This window comes from Barbus barbus, assembly GCF_936440315.1.
Source record: "Barbus barbus genome assembly, chromosome: 1".
Classification (NCBI taxonomy): domain Eukaryota; kingdom Metazoa; phylum Chordata; class Actinopteri; order Cypriniformes; family Cyprinidae; genus Barbus; species Barbus barbus.
Window position 1 is genome coordinate 18,357,099 of NC_136729.1, and position 18,893 is coordinate 18,375,991.

Genomic DNA, 18,893 nt, shown 5'->3' on the forward strand with positions numbered 1-18,893 from the left:
GGGACGTGACCTAAATATAACGATGAGTTAATAATATTGAGAAGCGGTTTTTCTGCTACGGGTAACAACTCTTTCAGTAGTTTAGTGGGTACAGTGTCCTTAGACTTTTAACTGTTCATTTATATTGTAAAGGGAAATACAATATACTAATTTTGCACTTAGGTAAATTGCATGTAATATTTATATTACATTCATTCACTATTTAATCCTTGGATATTTTGGTAGGAATTTTTCAGTAGTCTGTTTAGTACGAACATTTCTCTAGCCTTGAAACCCAAATCTATACACATGGACTAAAGCTAATAGTGTTTTGAATTTAAATTGCTGCCCTGATAAATGTTGCTGTTTGAAAAGTTAATAAGTATAAAAGGTATCCCCTAAGGAGAAATAGCGCCCTGTTAAATGGGTTGAGTGTAAGTTTGTCTTCTTTGTGAGATTGCATCAACCTATTGTTCAAGGAAGCTGAACTATCAGGAGTGTATTTATGGTTGATGCTTGACTGCTCTGCTTCTGAACAGTGAGTTGGATAATCTTAACTGATCCTGAAATAGAGAACCTGGGTGCTGTATTTCGATTCACACAGTTTCTAGTTTTCAACCTGTAAGTAAGAAATACATTTTCACACCACATATGGAGTGTGCATGTTTTGCTGTGCAATGCCCTCAGCAGTTCACAGTAACACGTCTCTGATTGTTTATGTTCATGTTGTTCTAAGAAAATCATAGCAAAGTAAAAGTCATCCAGGAAGTGAAGGAAGTGCAAATGGGAAAACACTACTTCTGTCAATGAGAAAAGGCCTTGTGATGATGTTGCTTGATAATATACATTAATTTTTGATTATGTCTTTGCTCTCTTAACACAGTATTTTATTTTTCCCATTTACGTAATAAGAAAGTGTCTCTGGATACACAACACTGAATTATTGGTGACGACGACAAAGTATAATAAGCACCGGCTGTATCTCATCTGCTAGCAATATTCTGTCTTAATGCCCCTCCTCTTGTTCACACCATATTTCTTTGGCTCCCAGGCTGCGTGTGAGTTGCTGATATGAGGGGCGGATGGTGTTGATTGGACGGTAGGTGATTCTATTGTCACTGTGAGCACAATCGTCCATGTGTTTGTATCTCCACCAGGTGGTCGGAGAACATTGACAAATATGTCTGCAGTTAGTCAGCCCACGCTGAATCTCCAGATTGTTCTCTTTAAAATGACTCAATTGAATGTGTCTCATTTTCTTACTGTGTTCTTTCCAGTAGTTCTTCTCGATAGGGAACCTGTCAACCATTAATGCCAAATCTAAATACTAATGCACAGCAATATTGACAGGTGTGAATTGTTTCATGGCTGATGATCGTTGGTGCTGGCGCTGGCACGTGCCAGGCGACTCGTCGTACTGCTTGGCATGCAGGTGGCAAATGAGCTGTAATTAATGAGAACCTGTTAAACAGTGATATGTGATCCCACACGGTAATTATAAAACAGCAGCATGGAGCCAGGCGGAGTAATTAGTCCGTCAGGGCCGGGGCTCTCAGGAGTCAACCCTCCTAAAGGAGATTTTAGCCATACGGAGACAACTAACATACATCATGCTTATTTAGATTGCTGAATGATGCAACCATTGATTATATAGTTTAATGGTAACACTTTAGAATAGACCTTAGGAATTTAATGCGGATGAAAACGAGGCTGCGAGGGATGGACTTACAGTCTCTTACAAATGTCTGTATGGTTCTGTTTGTTAATGCACTAGGCATTATGAGCTAAGAATGAAGAATGCATTTTCATTTTATTTTCTTATTTATATTTTTGTATTTTATGTTTCTTAAAATATTATATATTTCAATATTATGCATATTATATATTATGCTTATATAAAATAAAGGTGTAGTATTATTATTAAAGTAAAGTATTATTATTAAACTTTTTTTAATGTTTCAAACACTACCATTCAAATGTTTTGGGTCAGTAAGATTTTTTAGTTTTTGATCAAAAAATACAGTAAAAACAGTAATACTGTGAAATATTTTTACATTTTAAAATATCTCTTTTCTATTTGAATGTTTTTAAAATGGAATTTATTAGTGTGCATGCTAAATTTATCCTGAAAACTATACTTAATATTTTTGTGGGCAATGTGATGCATTGTTTTCAGGATTCTTTGATGATTCTTTTGTCACTTATAAATATTTTTACTGTCACTGTTGATCATTTTAATCCATCATAGCTGAATAAAAGTACTAATTTCTTAAAAGAAAAAAAATCTTGCTGACCCCAGACTTTTGAACTGTAGTATTTTTTATGTTTGTGGAACTTAACATTAATATATAGGTTAAAATACTGTAAAATAAATAATAATAATCTTCATTATGGAAAGCAAAATGGGTTCAGATTCCATGTTTATACAGTAACAGTTGTAGAAAGCTGCTGCTAAAACAAAAACCCAGACAACCTACAGAAATCCTGTGAACCAATTGGTGAAGACAGCATGTTGCAATTAAAGTTAAAGAATTTGAGTCGCAGTTGAAGATTCGAAGCGCAGCAACTGAATTTGTCTTTTGATATTGCTCACTGCAAACTACAAAGCATTTACTGAAAGGGACCATTTCCCCTCCTCTACTACCAGCAGAGTAAATTAGAGATAGACAGGAATTGTGTATTTCATTGGCTACGCTCAGCTTGCTTTGAAAGGACAGCTGAAGAGTGGCCCATTAAGCTTTCCCTTATCACTCGTGTTCTGAATAACATCTTTTCAATTTTTGCTTTACAAAATCAGACTCATTATTGCCTGCGTTTTAACCTAGTCCTCAGCCATCATTTGTGCTGTAATGTGTTTTCTCTCTGTAAAGTGATAGAGATGTCATCTCTCCGCCTGAAGCTCGGGTTTGGTTTCATATTTGTCATCCAGCACAAGAAAACATTCTGACATGAAAGCTGTTGTCAGTGATTAATTGTAAAAATCTGAGAAGTCTGTTTCCCACAGCAAGCAACAACAAATGTGATGCTCTGTTCAAATCTCATTTTTATCATGCCGTCTTTGAGACATTGATTCACATCATTTCCTCTCTGAGCTTATAACCTTTCAGTGTCCTTTGGTCCACAAGACAGAACACAACCTAGTGTTCTGTCTTGACATTCAGCTGCAATGGATCACCACTGTCATATCTACAATGTCTGTACTTTATTAAGTATCGCAACTCAAGCATGAGGCTTCCTGTGTGCCTGACCCAAGGACCCTCGCAGCCCCAGGACGCTTGTGAACCTCCTCGTACATCAGCCTCTTAATCTTCCAGTTTGCTGGTAGCCTGAAAAACACTTATCACATTCATATCTCCCAGCGTCCCTCCCACATATCGTAAGTGTCAATCTGTGTGTCTGTGATAGAGTTGAAATGACTGTCCAACTTTCACTTTCAGCTCCAATCACTCTTTCTTTGCTGACATGTCTGGTATTGCAAGGTTAATGTCCCGTCAGGTAGAGAGTCTCATTAGTAAATCACCGTGTTGTGGAGGTAAGGCCACTCTTTATATACGGCTCAGTGTCCTAGTCTGTAATCTACCCGGGGTAGACCTGACAGCTTTAAACTCATTCTCTCACGCACAAACTTTGATTTAAAGCAGCCAGAATGTTTAACGTATTTCATCCTTCAGGACTGAAATCCCAGAAGTGTCAGCAGAGAAATAAAGAGAATTGTTTTTAATAGCGAGTTGGGGGAGAGGAACCAGAAATTGTGGGTGCAAAAAAGAGAAAAATTACCACGCTTGAGATCTATCAAGCTGTATGGGGCCGCATTGATAGGATGTGGGGTGGGGGAATTACGCAAAGATTGGTTTCTCTAGCTGACCATATGTCACTGGCCATGTATCAGCGTGGTCTACCGATGAATTGTGGAAGAGGTAGTATATCAACACCCTGAGAAAAATAGCCCAATGCTCTGAAGTGCGCTCGTGCTATTCATTTATTCATGTGAGCTGCTAGGGGCCGTCTCTCACAGTAATGAGCCTGGGCTCAGATGGTGAGATCAACGTTAATTGTTTTGGTTGAAGTCATTGATTATTGAGTGCTTTAATTATTAGTCACATCTGCTCCTTTCACTTTCCCCATGGATGAATAGTTCGGATCAATCACATTCGATCTTTCACGCTCCTACGTCAAGTTCCATAAACCACAATTGGTTTATTTTTGGTCTGATAAAGCTAAACACATTCAGGTAATGATTATTCCATTCTGCACAATGGCTACGTTTGAAAAACAACAAGACTTTGTAAAATGTCTTACAAATAAACTAAACAGCAGGATTACAAATCACATAGTCTAAACACAGAAAAAAAGGAGAACAGCATGTAAAAGAGAGAGAGATCTTGCACAGATATCGTGTACATGGAAATTCAAAATTGCCAAAAAGTAGAAAAGTAAAATCTTTAAAGTTGAAAAATTCTCTCTTTTATCTCTTTTTATAGTTGTGCTGAACTCTAGCATGCATCAACATATTATTTGTAGTAGTATCATTATTATTTTGCATATATGATATACAATACTGTTAAAAATATTGGAGATTTTTTTAGAAAGCATGCATTAAATTGTTCAAAAGTGGCAGTAAGGACAATTATTTCTGACAAAAGACAATTATAAAATATTTCAAATGTATGCTGTTCTTATGTGCTTTCTATTCATGAAAGAATACTGAAACATCACAGTTTCCAAAAAATATTAAAATTCATGGATTTCATAAAAATAAAAATATGTGGGAACCCTGTATGTGGAATCCTTCTGCAAAGCCTGTTTATTGAGATGAAGAAATGCATCCTACTGTTTTTTGTTTATTAGTAGGCTTAATATACCACCGTAACCTCTGAAACTGACAGTCTGTTCCATTCCTTTTTCCACAGATAACTTTCTTCATGCTGTTGTCTGCTGTGTGTGTGATGCTGAACCTCGCAGGAGCCATCCTTTCCTGTCAGAATGCCCAGTTGGTCAACTCTCTGGAGGACTGTCAGCTGGTGAGAGAGCCATGTCTGAAATCACTTCTTTGTTGTAAAGGAAACCTCAAATAGATTCTTATGTCCAAAATAGCTTAGTCCTAAACCTATCGTTTTATCAGCCACTCAAAACTAGCCTGTCACTAAAGAATCAATCCATTGAGCAATTATAGCTCCCTGGAGCATCATTCATTAACACGATGCCCTTGTCAAGATCTCAGTAAATTATCTTAACAACCAGTCGCGAAGGCCGAGAGAATGAGAATGTCTGTCGGGACCCATTTTGTACCTCCTGTAATATTCCGCTGGAGCAGATATAAATATTAACACCCACCACCTTTGTCCTCAATAAAACGTCTGCCTGATCGGCTACCGAAGCTCACAGGGGTTTTCTAGCCAAAAAAAAAAAAAAATCATAATCAGCAATTGTCTGGGGAGAGATTCTGTCCTGCTATGATTGAAAGTGTAGCAGTCAAGTGAATGGGAGTGGGTGAGCATCACATATATTAGCCATGAGGTCCCGTCATGAGGTCACTTTTGCTTTCTCAAGAGAGGAACAAAGTCTTAAAATGTCTTAAAATGTTGTTACATACTGAATGTATCGTGGTCTTGCCAATTGACTGTAAATTGTAAAGCTAAAATATGAAATCTAAAAAAAAAATTTTATGGCAAATCATAATACCTCTAAATTGTTGTTTTTGATACTGATGGATATCCTCAATGAATGGCACAGTATGTTTGTGTGCTGCCCATTGTGTTCTTTGAATGAAGGCTTATAAAGGAGATTAATACAGCAGTCAGTCTTTGTTGTGTTTTCTATTGAGTTTGATTTATCAGCTCTACAGTAGGTCCAGTGCTGGCCCAGCACAGCATAACAGCTCGGCACGGCTTCCCCCATTTCTGTTATCCAGAACTGGACACCCCTCTCCAGCTCTAAGACCATTTATCTGCCTGGTGTGGAGGCAATAAATAACTAAATGATCAGATGAGTTACAGTTTTCAGAGCAGGTGGCAAATGAACATATTACATGTGTGTTCTTAGGAATTATTTTTTTTATTTTTAATAAAACATAGGACTAAATCCACTGTATCAGAAACAAGTGCTGGTGTTTAGCTGAAGATCTTACGGTTATTAATTATTCTGCATTCATATCTCTTCGTACATTAATCACCAGGTAATTCTTATTTGTTTGTTTCAAACACAATTAAATGCATGACTGGTTTTCTGTTTATGGATGGAGGCTTTAAATTAGTTTAAGCTTCATTCTAGAATCAGTGATCTGTTGTGTTTGTGGCTTGCATTTTCAACACAGACTTCAGTTTTAACATGCGTGCAATACAAATGACCATCAAATGTTTTTTTTGGTATCTGATTTTGTATTTGTAGAATTAGTAGATTTTGTTCTGAAAGCAGTCTGTTTATATTTATTAAAACATGAAAATCCAGCTTAAAAGCAAAGCTATTTTATATTTTGAATTGAGAGATTCAACGAGTTAAATAATATCCATTCAGTTCAGATGTAATTAGAAACTGAAAGAAACTGTCTTGTGTAGTGGGCAATCATTTGGAACACTTTCATGATATATATATATAAAAAAACAAACAAAAGAAACTTTATAAATAATGATCAAATGTTTTTGAGATGAATGCACGGTGAAAGTGTTGATGGCTCTTTGAAACTGAACCTGAAATGCTGTAATGATTCATTTTACAAAGGATTGAGCACACACGTCACAATGTGGCATGAGCTCAATAGTCTATGTCATACAGATGAAATATTCAGGTGATTTCAATCACTTTGTCTGCTGTGAAGAACTGACTGTGGTTCATATGAAATTATACATTCATGTAATCAAATATAAATGATTACACCTTTTGTTCTAGCAATGAAAAGAAGCTTAAATTTTGACATTTTGTGGTATGTGAAATCAGTGGAAAATGGTCCAATTTTTATTTTATTTATTTATATATTAATTTTATGACTCTTTTCTCTTTAAGCAAGTGGAAGCCAGTGGTGATTAGATTTCACCAGGCATTTGAAGTCTCACTCAATCTATAGTGGGGAGTTTGTCTCACTAGATACTAATTAAAAAAATTAATAAGAATTAATAACATGGAGATCTTTTTATTGTCCTCTCCTTAAACAGGCCCTTCATAATCCTCCAGTAATTCTCCATAATTGAACAGAAACAAAACACTGTCTTAATCACCTGTCGTCATGGAAACATGACATTGAGAAGCCAATGGCATTTCTCACCTGGTGCCGTTGTGCAAAAACAGGTCAGGTAATTATCCCTCCCTTTGTCTACAGGTTCAGACCAGGCTACAGACAGATTTCTGTCTCCATCAGTCTCTTCTCCACCTGATTTAGGGATTAGCATGTTGGATTAAGCACCTCTCCTTTCTGCCTACTGAACGTTCGCCTCCTCAGAGACATGATCCTGCCATGACTGAAATATTAATGAAGTTGTTTCCCCGATTCAATTAACCCCTGCCTGCAAAGTTCACACATTGCTTTTGTGCAATATAGGTCAAATGGCGACTTTGTTTCAGTCTAACACAAAAAGCATTTATAATGCTGGACCACCATGAATGGGATTTATTAAGATCTTTCTTAACAAACATGTGACTGGGCTAATGCTGTTAGGTTTAAGAATATACAAGACTTATTAATGTGGAAGACTTGAGTAATTTCTCTTTCTTTTCTTAATACATTAAGCTTTCACAAATATGCAGCTACTTTTTATGTACAAAATGTGGTAAAAGGGTTCCCACTGAAACAGATTTGAATTTAATTTGTGTATTTTATTAATATGACCCTGTCTGCTAGCTGCCAGCTACACTGTTGACATCTGTCATCTGTGATGATTTTCAACCATCAAGTATAAATTCAATGGCATCAAGACAAATTTGGACGTACCACAAAATTAGTTTTTGTTGACAATTTCTCAAAGGGTAATATGATCCTGCTTCTCTCAGGCAGACTGGGAACACGTCTGCTGAACAAGTGAAATCACTGTAACCTACTTGTGATATAAGGAATTTAGTGTTACAATTGTCCCTGGCCTGCCCTGTTTACGTGTTTGTTTTCTCCTTGAGCATTCATACAATTTATTGTCCATTTTATGCAGAAAAAACATTTGACTTGCATGAAACTGAAATCAGTTTGTTTCTGTCCTTCTGCAGATCAAATTTGACAGTGACGGTGTGTGTGTCTGCTGTGAGCTCGAGCACCTGAGATCCACCTGTAATAATCTGGGAGATACGCTTAAACTCAACCCGCTGAGGGACTGCAACACCATACGTCTCCGTCTGAAGGTATCAGTGTGTGTGTGTGTGTGTGTGTGTGTGTGCGCGCAAATTTTTGTTAAATCCTGGTATCTGTATCTTTTAACAAAGTAAGTGAGTTGAGATATGATGTTTGGAATTGATTTCAGAACATCATCAAAATAGCCAGCTAGTTTTCTTTACATTCGTTAATAGCCATTCTCTTCTACCAATTTGATATTCCAGTATTATGATTTTTTTTTTAACATTCTAATTAGACTTTGTTTCTAATTTGCCTCAGTTTAATGAATATTTGATTAGACAAGTAAATGAGGACAATTAAATACATTAGTGTACATTTATACATGTAAATGATGATTATTTTATCATTTTGAGGATACACAATGTTTTTGTATTTTCATTAGATTTGAAAGCATGCATATATTGTTTGAAAATCTCTAATCTTATTTAATTAACCAGATTAAAAACGTTGAGATTATTTGTTGAAAAATATGGTAAAAACAGTAATTTTGTGAAATATTATTACAATTTTAATAACTGTTTTCTATTTTAATATATTTCTAAATGTAATTTTTCCTTTGATGTAAAAGCTGCATTTTCAGCAGCCATTACTCCAGTCTGCAGAGTGACATGATCATTTCGAAATCATTCAAAAAAGCTCATTTGCCCAAGAAACATTTCTTATTATTATCAGTGTTGAAAACAATTGTGCTGATTATATTTTTGTTGAAACCATGCTACATTATTATAATTTTTTTTAAGTTTACTTTATAAATAGAAAGTCCCAAAGAACTTTCAAATATAAATTTTTGGTAACATAAATATCTTTACTGTCACAATTGATCAGTTTAATACAAATAAAAGTATTTTCTGACTAACCCCAAGAGTTTGAACGGTATAGCGTACACTGTATATAATTAAGGATTGTATACACACTCTGAATAACAGAGCAGAAATTGTATGGATTACACTGCAGAGTAAAAGAAGAGATTTGGTTGTAATCTGTGTTTATAGTAAAACTCTTTCAGTTCAGACCCAGATATAGGGATGATGTAAAACTACAAGAGATCTTAAGACCTCAATCTTCTCTGGCACCATTAAACCTGTAGGCAAGCACTTAACCCCAGGTCACTCCAAGGGTATTGTCCCTGCAGAAACGGCACTGTAAGTCACCTTGGATGAAAAGTGCCTTCAGTGATATGAATATGTAGTGTTCATTTGTAAATTAACATAGCTCACATTGTGATCCTACAGTTTTTGATTATATGTTTTTTTTCTTCTGGGACAGAGACATTTTAATGGTTTTGGTTTGTACTCTTGTTCTGCTATTTGGTTTTAAAGGGGACCTATTATGCCCCTCTTTACAAGATGTAAAATAAGTCTCTGATGTCCCCAGAGTGTATGTGAAGTTTTAGCTCAATATACCCCACAGATACATTTTTACAGCTTGTTAAAATTGCCACTTTTAGGGTATGAGCCAAAACGCGCTGTTTTGAGTATGTTACTTTAAATGTGAGTGAGCTGTTGCTCCCGGAGAAGAGGGCGGACCTTCAAGAGCTCCAGCTCCGGCATTAGCACTTAGCAGGGCTAGCCTTTGCAAATAAACATTCCCCTATTAATACAAGCCTGTTATCTTTACAGAAAACTACTCGGTTTCAAAGTCAGTCATCTGATGATACTGTGAATAATAAATTTGCATTTAAGAATTACACAGACGGGGAGCACGGCGGGATAAAAATAACAACATAGCTGGTCTCATGCTATCACAAACTTTATAAGTTACACTTCTGATTATGAGCTTGACAACTTCAAGCGATCGACTCACATTGCTTTCATATGCAACTTTTAACCACCTCATTCCTATTCATGATCATTCATGAAGACAGCACCAGTGAAAACAAACAGAGACAATGATAGCTTTAGCAATAAGCCTTACAGAGTGCCAAGAAGCTCTTTCAGAAAGGCAATTTGGAAACCAAACGCGTGATGCTTACTTTGTCTGGAGCTGACGTTCGTGCATTATGGTTGGTATTAATTCCTAAACATATTGGGGAGTTTACCGATTTTTTCCGGGATATTTCCTTTGAAAATTAAATTGAACCACAGTGTCCTCGGCTCAGATGAGGGGAGAATATGGCGACTCCTATGTTCATCCCAAAACACAACACTTGTAAAGCCTCTTTGGTGCTGACATTGTAAATAACTCAGGGCTGTGTTTATGCTAATAGGGCAGAGTGCATCACAAATGGGTGGGACTTTTTCCCCTCAGTGACGTGCACAGAGGGAGAATCTGAAACAGCTCGTTTGGAGCGACTGTTTATGATACATTGGTTTTATAAAAAAATGAATTAGTGGATTTTTAACATTATAGGGCGGTTGTTTTCACACACTGCAGCCACACAACTGTGTTCAAACACCTTATAAAAGTGATTTTTGCATAATAGGTCCCCTTTAAATGTTGTTTTTGAGCACCGATAATTTTTGCATTATATTTTTAAGAGATACATTTGTAAAATATCATACTTTATAGCCTGGAGAAGTATTTTTTGGCTCTGTTCCCATGCACATTTGCTGGGTTCCTCCAGGGATTTCTCCATTTTCAAACACTTTCGTTTGACTTTTAGAGAGTATTTGAAGCATTTAGTAGAGCAAGAATTACACGCTATTCCCGCAAACGTCTGCCTTATTGGACACGTCTCTTCGTGTTGCACTGTGGGTCTCTCTCTAATATGCAGATCAGACTCAGTCATCATTAGTTAAGCATCTTCAATTAGCGCTCGCCGCTGGTTCCCTTTCCAGTGTCTAAGCAATTCACTCATGCTAGCCATGATGCCGGCACATTTGGCAGCTTTTGAAAAGGTTTGTAGTAATGTGAGGCTTCCACAAATTTGCTTATACAAAACAATTGCCACTCTTTACGAAATCAAGAAAAAAACTCGCTTGTAAATACTTGCTTATGGGGGTGGTGATGGCGCAGTGGATAAGACACATGCCTTTGGTGTGAGAGACCCGGGTTCGAATCCACTGTGAGACACCAATGTGTCCCTGAGCAAGACACTTAACCCCTAGTTGCTCCAGAGGCGTGCGACCTCTGACATATATAGCAATTGTAAGTCGCTTTGGATAAAAGCGTCAGCTAAATGAATAAATGTAAATGTAAATGTAAATGCTTCTTTAAATGTTTTCATCATTTCGTCCTTAGAAAAACACCCAGTAAGTCTTCTTTTTCTGTACAGATGTTATATTTGTAAGTCTTTGTGTTTTTGTGCCTTCATAAACGTAATATCTCAGTTCAGATGATTTGTATTTTTTTTAAGTGTGCTGATTAATTCTACAGTGTAAATTACAGTGAAACTAACTTTACCTTGCTGAGAATGAAAATAGCTGGTTAGCTTAAGTTTTAATAATTTTGTTGTGCTTTTGTCATTTTTATTAGTTTTTATATATATTTCTATGAAGCTTTATTTTTGTTTTACTTTTAATTTGAGTTTGATTTTACTACTTCAACTTCAACTTATTTCAGTTAGTTACCAAAGCAACATTCCTAATTTTAGTTAGAAAGTTAGTTTGTCTTCTAATATTTATTTATTTATTTTTTTATCTTTATTTTAATTACTGAAGACCATTAATTTTAATTAACAATAGCAACACTGGACTATATAAACTAATATCCTCAGCCAGCCTTCCACATTGTTGAATTATAAAAATATCACACGCAAAGAGAGAGGCAAACCCGTATTATTTGACTGTTGATTACCTTCATTATATGATATTGGTAGCACTTACTCAGATGGAGTTATGAAGCATCAATAAGAGTTATACATTTTAATGCTTTTATTGATGTCTGAAGGTTTCCTGGCTTCTCATGGCCAGTTAGGTCAACTGAGATGCCTATAAAGGCTATCAGTGCAATTAATGTTACGACTCGTTGGCATATCACATCATGTGCCTCCCTCATTGTAAGGGCTATTATATCCCACTGGTGTCTTTCATAATGACACACTCGTTTTCCTTCAGGACTCATTTGAGGTATAATACCTTAAAGGTGCCATAGAATGCATTTGATACAGTATTTTAAATTGTTCTCTGATATCTACACAGAAGGTATGTGGCTTAGGTAAGGGCAAAAAATCTCCAGAAACGATTTTACATGTCCATTTACAACCCTAGGATTTCTGCCTAGAATGAAACGGTCTGTTATTGGCTTATTTGGCAGGGTCATGAATAATAATGAGCTCTGCTCTGATTGGCTGTTTCACAGTACGGCTCATCAGCAAGAAGGAAGCACAGGGAGGAAAATATATATTTAAATACTTTCTCTCGCAGTTATATCGTCGGGTAATTATACTGTATATAAAACGCGGGCATCAGGGAGCCGTTATTAATATGCGAGGCATTGAAACTGCTTTTGAACGATCCATCGATCGCGTTATAGTTTCACTTTCAAGAGACGCGATCACACAAACTATGTTTACATTATGGAGCAACAGTACTTACCACACATTTCACAAGATCAGATGCTTGTCAGTGGTGCTCAGGATCTGTAAGTCATTCGCCATCATCCTCATCTCTCCTTACTGAGAGTGAAATCTTATGTACTGTAACAGGCTACCGCTAGCAAGGAGCTAACCATGTCCCTTTAGTGGCTCGCGTTATTTGCTTTCTGTGCCTTTCTGAATACAGACACCAACCCATCCCTGCACTTCACACCCCCTGCACGGCCTGGAACATAAAATTTATTGTGTTATTTCCGCTGTTGTCCGCGCTTGTTTATTTACAATACCTGCAGAGCTTCTGATGGTTCGGCCGGCTTAGAACAAGGACGGGTTTATGCAAATGTTCGGGGCGTAGTGATCCTGACTGTTGCGTCACAGTCGGTGTTATGTTCTGATTCGCCTGTTTTTCAGTGGTCTTTTTTAATCACGAGATTTACATATGAAGGAGAAAACTATGGTGTTTGAGGCTCACTGTATGTCATTTCCATGTACAGAACTGTTATTATTTAAATATGCCAGGGTAAAGACAGTTTTTCATTCTATGGCACCTTTAAGATGTTTGTCAGTGTCAGTACTATCAGTTTGCAGTACAGCAACAACTCAGGTAACTGGTTTAGATCCTCAGTATTACATGAATGCAAAAAATGATTCCATGTCCCATCAGCTTAAAAAACTGGAGGAATGTATTATCAGAGTGAAGGTGGTGAGGAACAGGCATGTACTTTCATCGCTCTTTTTTGTTCCGCTTGTCGTCAGGGAGACGAGTGTTAGCACTGCTGGCTCAAAATGAGTAGAGCAGGTGTTTCTCAGTGGAGCTGACCTAATACCTCTGTTAGATTTGCTGGAACACAACCGCACGGGCTAGTTCTGCATCCTACTAGAGTTAGTCCAGTCATAACGTTAGCTTGTTGTCTAGATTCATAGGTATTGTCTTGATCTGTTTGTTTACCGCTTTTTGCCACTGCCACTGAATCTACAGCACAACAACAGAAATCATATTTTACCCAGTGTGAGTTTAATGTCTGAACAGAATATAGTGAGATAAAAACACTGTGAACTGGAAAATACATCTAGGCTAGAAACACTCTCTATTGAGTAGCACTCGCAAGCTGCATACAAAGACAAATGTACTTGCTTAACAAGTGTAAGTTCAATTGATGAACAAATGACTCTTCTTTTAAAGAATTGTTCAAAAGACTTTGAATCAGTCTGATGAATCTTTCACTTAATATACTCATTGATTCAGAGTCATTTCTGAATCAACATCTGGACTTACTGAATAGCAAGTTATCATTATCATAGATGTCTGATTTGAAATGCAGCAAGTTTTGTATACTGGTGTAGTGTGGTATTATAGAATTTTATATTGGTATTTTATTTAAAACATTTTAAAAATGATTTAAAAAAAATATTTAAATTAGACAAAAAAAAAAAAAACTACTACTAAGAAGTGACTCTAATGCATTAGAGTCACTTCTTTCCAGAGCTTTTTGTGTGTGTTTGTATAAACACATCCTCCACCCCTAAAGAGGAGGTCTTGGCCTTTTCGGGAGGGTTAGATGATTGTACAGTCATGTAGAAGTGGTTAGGCCTGTCCAGTCCTCTTAGGATGGGCTCCTTTCACCTAAAGGGCTTGTGCATGTTTAGGAATTCAACATTTTCCTTGAGGACATCACTGGGTCACATGCATTCCATCTTGTCACAACGAGAGATCAGACAGGACTCTGATAGCAGGTGTGGGTGATGGGCTGTCGTATAAACTGAATGTACTCAGTCTGGTAGAATTTCAAACATTGCCAGTGACTTCCTGTGGTTTTTATTTCAGTGATCTCTTTCTCCTAATGACTCCCTACATGCTGTATTCTGTTAGAATTATTTCTTTCCTCAACTGCTCCTGCTTAGGTTAAAGGGATAGTTAAATTCTGTCATTAATTACTCACCCTCTTGTCGTCCCAAACCCGTAAGACCTTCATCTGAGGAATGCGCGACGCATGAGTGTGCTTTCCTCTGCATGTAAACAAGGCGCAGTGCATGCATGCTCTACATCAGCAGCACCACATGCATGTTGTGTATGTGCAGGAAAGCACACGTATGCATCGTGATACTCTCCATTATTGCGGAAGACGGTAACTCGGAGGAGAAGAATTGTTGAATAAAGTCATTGTTTTTGTTTTGTTTGCGCACAAAAAGTATTCTCGTAGTGTCATAAAATTACGGTTGAACCACTGATGTCACATGAACCATTTTAAGGATGTCCTTATTACGTTTCTGTGCCTTGTTTGTGGTAGTACGCTTGATGTCTATGGAGGGTCAGAGAGCTCTCAGATTTAATAAAAATGATCTTAATTTGTGTTCCGAAGATGAACGAAGGTCTCATGTGTTTGGAATGACATGAGGGTGAGCTAATGACAGAATTTAGATTTTTGAGTGAACTACCCCTTTAATGTGTTATGCTCTATCAGGGTTCTTCAAATCTTTCCCTGGAGGTCCAATTTGCCGCAGAGTTTAGCTCCAACCCTGATCAAACTCACCTACCTGTGATTTTCTAATGATCTTGAAGACTCTGTTTGATTAGGGTTAGAGCTAAACTTTGCAGGAGTGGGCCAGATTTGAGGATGCCTGTGCTATGTGTTATGGTTTGATATTCTTAAAATCCCAAGATTGATTTACTTTTACTCTATACCTGTGTTTTCTTGCAATAGTTCCTTGTGGTTTGCACCAAATCACAAGCAGTGTAGTCTGATTCATGAACAAATTTCTCCTTTTTTTTACCAGGTCTATATTAAATAGGGGTGGAAGTATACATGTTATATTTTGTGGGAGTTTATAAAGCTTGTAATCAGTTTTTGTTGCATTGACAAGCTCTTTGCAAACAGTGAATTGTTTTATGAAGCAATTGTTTCAGCTATTCATAAGGTTATGTGTAATTTCCACATTCTTATGTAAGCCCTATTCGGATGGGACAAGTTTTACAGGGGGTCGTTAGAGAAATTTGTGTTTCACAGACGTACTTGGTGATTTTAATCCCATCCGAATCTGCCATGTCTGTGTTTTTCTCAGACAACCTCTGTAATAATTCCAGAGCAAATTACCTACTGTTTTTCAGCAAACTCAGTGATCCTCTGAGAAAACTAATCCCGTCCGAATGCGATGTCTGTGATTGCGGTGAAATTTTTTTCCTTGTGTGTTTTGACCAACGTGAATTACCGTAGATGCTCTTACCGTGCACACATTTGATATATTTGCCTGCCGGCAAAGGAAAAATAAAATTAAAATAATAATAAAATCAAGAGCCAGAGCACATAAACTTTTAAGACTGGCTATTGTAATATCAGCATCAGGTAAAATTATTTGCGTTAATTTCTGCACTCAATTACATAATGTTTTAATTACATATGTACCTTTATGTAAATTAAACACGGGTTTATTACAAATAAATAACTAAAGTAAAAGTAAAGTAACCACACATTAACATGGTTTTGCTATACTAGCCATTAAGCTTCATCATGGTATTTGTGTGATTATACTAATGGTAACCAATCCGAATGACTACGCAATGCATGCATACAGAGTGCGTGATCTCTGAAACGCCCAGATGTACAAAACAGACCCTCCCACCTCTGTAACAAACGTGGAGATGTTAGTCCTGTCCGAACGGGACTAACACATGAGAATCACAGACGTCAGGTGATAAGGACCGAAACTCAAACGTAGTTTAGAAAACTAGTCCCATCCGAATAGGGCTTTATGTAACATTTTTACACTTGAAATTTAATTTAGTTTCTTATTTTTTTAAATCAATATTTTTGTACTAAGTTAGAAAGTTCCTGTAAAAAATTTACATCAAAAGCATTGTAACAATAGAGTAGGTAAGTAAAGTAAGTACTTACTTACAACATTGTTAGTGAAATGTACAGAATCAAATCAGATCAACTGAATCAGGATCAAGTCAAACTGAATGAGAATGTGGGAATGAAATGAGTCATTGAACGGGAATGGATTTTTAAGGCTGCACAAGGACTTTCCCCATTCCACCTTTTTGTTCAGCTTTTTGTGCTTATCTTTTGCAGAACGATAATGCCATGCAAAAGTCCCACTTTTGTGACACCATTATCCCTCTTATCCATTATGTCATAGCCACTCTCCCTCTTCCACTCATTTGTTCTTTCCTGACTACAGTTTTTACTCAGCTTTCTCACTCTGACAAACAGAACAATAAATGTTCATACCAGGCTGAGGTTTTTCCAAAGAAATAATTGCCACTCTCGTTTATTTTCTTTCTTTCTCCCACTCTCCTTCTGTCCCTCTGTGTCTCTTTCTCTTTGATTCACACCTTCTTGTCCTCTCTCCATTTCTCTCTCTGTCTCCCAGGAGCTGCTTTTCAGCGTGTGTGCACTGAATGTTATCTCCACCATTGTGTGTGCTCTGGCCACGGCCGTGTGCTGTATGCAAATGGTTTCTGCTGATTTACTACAGATGGTAAGTGTGATCCATACTATAATGTGTGTGCGTCTCTCTGAGTGTGTTAATGCACATTACATCATGAAGAAAAGAGCAGACGATCTAGACAAGTGAAAATGTAATAGTGTAAGTAGCGAAATGCCAGAGAAATTGTCTATAGCAGTGCTTCTCAAAGTCCGGACTCCGGAGGGAATTCAATCCGGACCCGCCTCCATTTCATATAAGAGCACTAATTATATTTCCTAATTTGATAAACGCATGTTAAACTTTTAAATCATTTGTTTAGTTTTTTTTTAAATCATTTGTTTGTTCATCGTGGGGAAAAAAAGAAAATAGGCCAAATATATTGGCCAAAAAAATCAGCATCATGTATTGGCCATCGATCGCTATAAAAACCCACATCGGTCGACCTCTAATGCTAACACTTAAATTAATTGTTTTGCCACTTATGCACTTGTTAGTAATGTATTTTGAATGCAAAGGGCACTTTATTTTTTCCAAAAATTAGTGTTGATTTGTTATGGTTATGCATGTTATGTCTGTTTATTAAAAACAAGTTTTGTAATAACCAATTGTTCCGGTCCGGACCTTTGACACTGATGAAAATTCAGATTTGGACCTTTGAATGTAGACTTTGAGAACCCCTGGTCTATAGTATGTACTTATAACATCAAGAGAAAAGGCAGTTTAATCAGATTTCACTAAGTGCATCTTATACTGGCCTAAATAATGTTTTTCATTAAGCACGATTCAGAGAATAATATGAACAAACCATTAAACATATCCTGTGAGTTAGTCTTCAGACATGAATTGCGAATGGATTTGCATACCCTTTCTCAAGAGAAACCTGATTTACTTAAAATAATCAGTTTAGAAATTAATGTTAATTTTTGGATCTTCCTAACATTTTTTTCTCTCTTCAACAATGGTCATAATAGAGTGGTCTTGGACTTTGTAAAATAAGTTGACTTTAATTATAGTATGGAAACCCATTGCTTTTGGAAAATTTCTGACCTTCTTGTCATTCCAAAACTTGTATTTCTTTTTATTGCGGAACACAAAACAAGATATTTTGAAGAATGTTGTCAGCCGAACAGTTTCAGTTCCCATTGACTTCCATTGTACTTTTTGTCCATATAATGGAAGTCATGGGAAACAAAACTGTTTAGTTTCCAACATTCTTCAAAGTATCTTCTTTTATGTTCCATGAACAAATGAAACTCATACAGGATTGGAACTACATTAGGGTGAGTAAGTGATGACAATAATGATTTATATTTTTGTGTGGTATATACTTAATGTATATACTTCCTTACGTCATGGGTTTCCTTACTAAGTAAAGTCAATTAAAGTTTTCATTGTTCTGATACCTACTTTATCAGCCTAGAAATGACTTCACACAAATGGTTATCATTGGCATAATAAAAACCTATTCGCAGGTACATTTGTCACCCATGATTAATTTGTTACATTTATTCTGTCTATAGTATGTACTTCATACTATATGAAGTACATACTATAGATCCAAAGACTTAAAATCACCATGCAGAATAAAACTTTCTCTTTAAGCTTTCTCTGAACCACTGATGCTATGACAAGAGTCTTCATATCATTTGGTTGGACAACAAGCATATATTTCAGAAGTACTATTCCTTTCTTAAGCGTAAG

At 36.6% G+C, this 18,893-nt stretch overlaps 1 protein-coding gene across 1 annotated transcript in view; it reads left to right on the top strand.

Annotated features, from left to right (window-relative positions):
• The window catches only part of LOC306869282 (protein ENTREP2-like), a gene marked incomplete at its 5' end in the record, with an annotated part of 110,081 nt that overhangs the window by 79,045 nt on the left and 12,143 nt on the right, over positions 1-18,893 (top strand). The window contains 3 exons of the mRNA XM_079415973.1: positions 4,890-5,000; positions 8,167-8,298; positions 17,136-17,243. Of these exons, the coding sequence (XP_079272099.1) occupies positions 4,890-5,000; positions 8,167-8,298; positions 17,136-17,243 (351 nt within the window). The remainder of the gene's footprint in view (positions 1-4,889; positions 5,001-8,166; positions 8,299-17,135; positions 17,244-18,893) is intronic.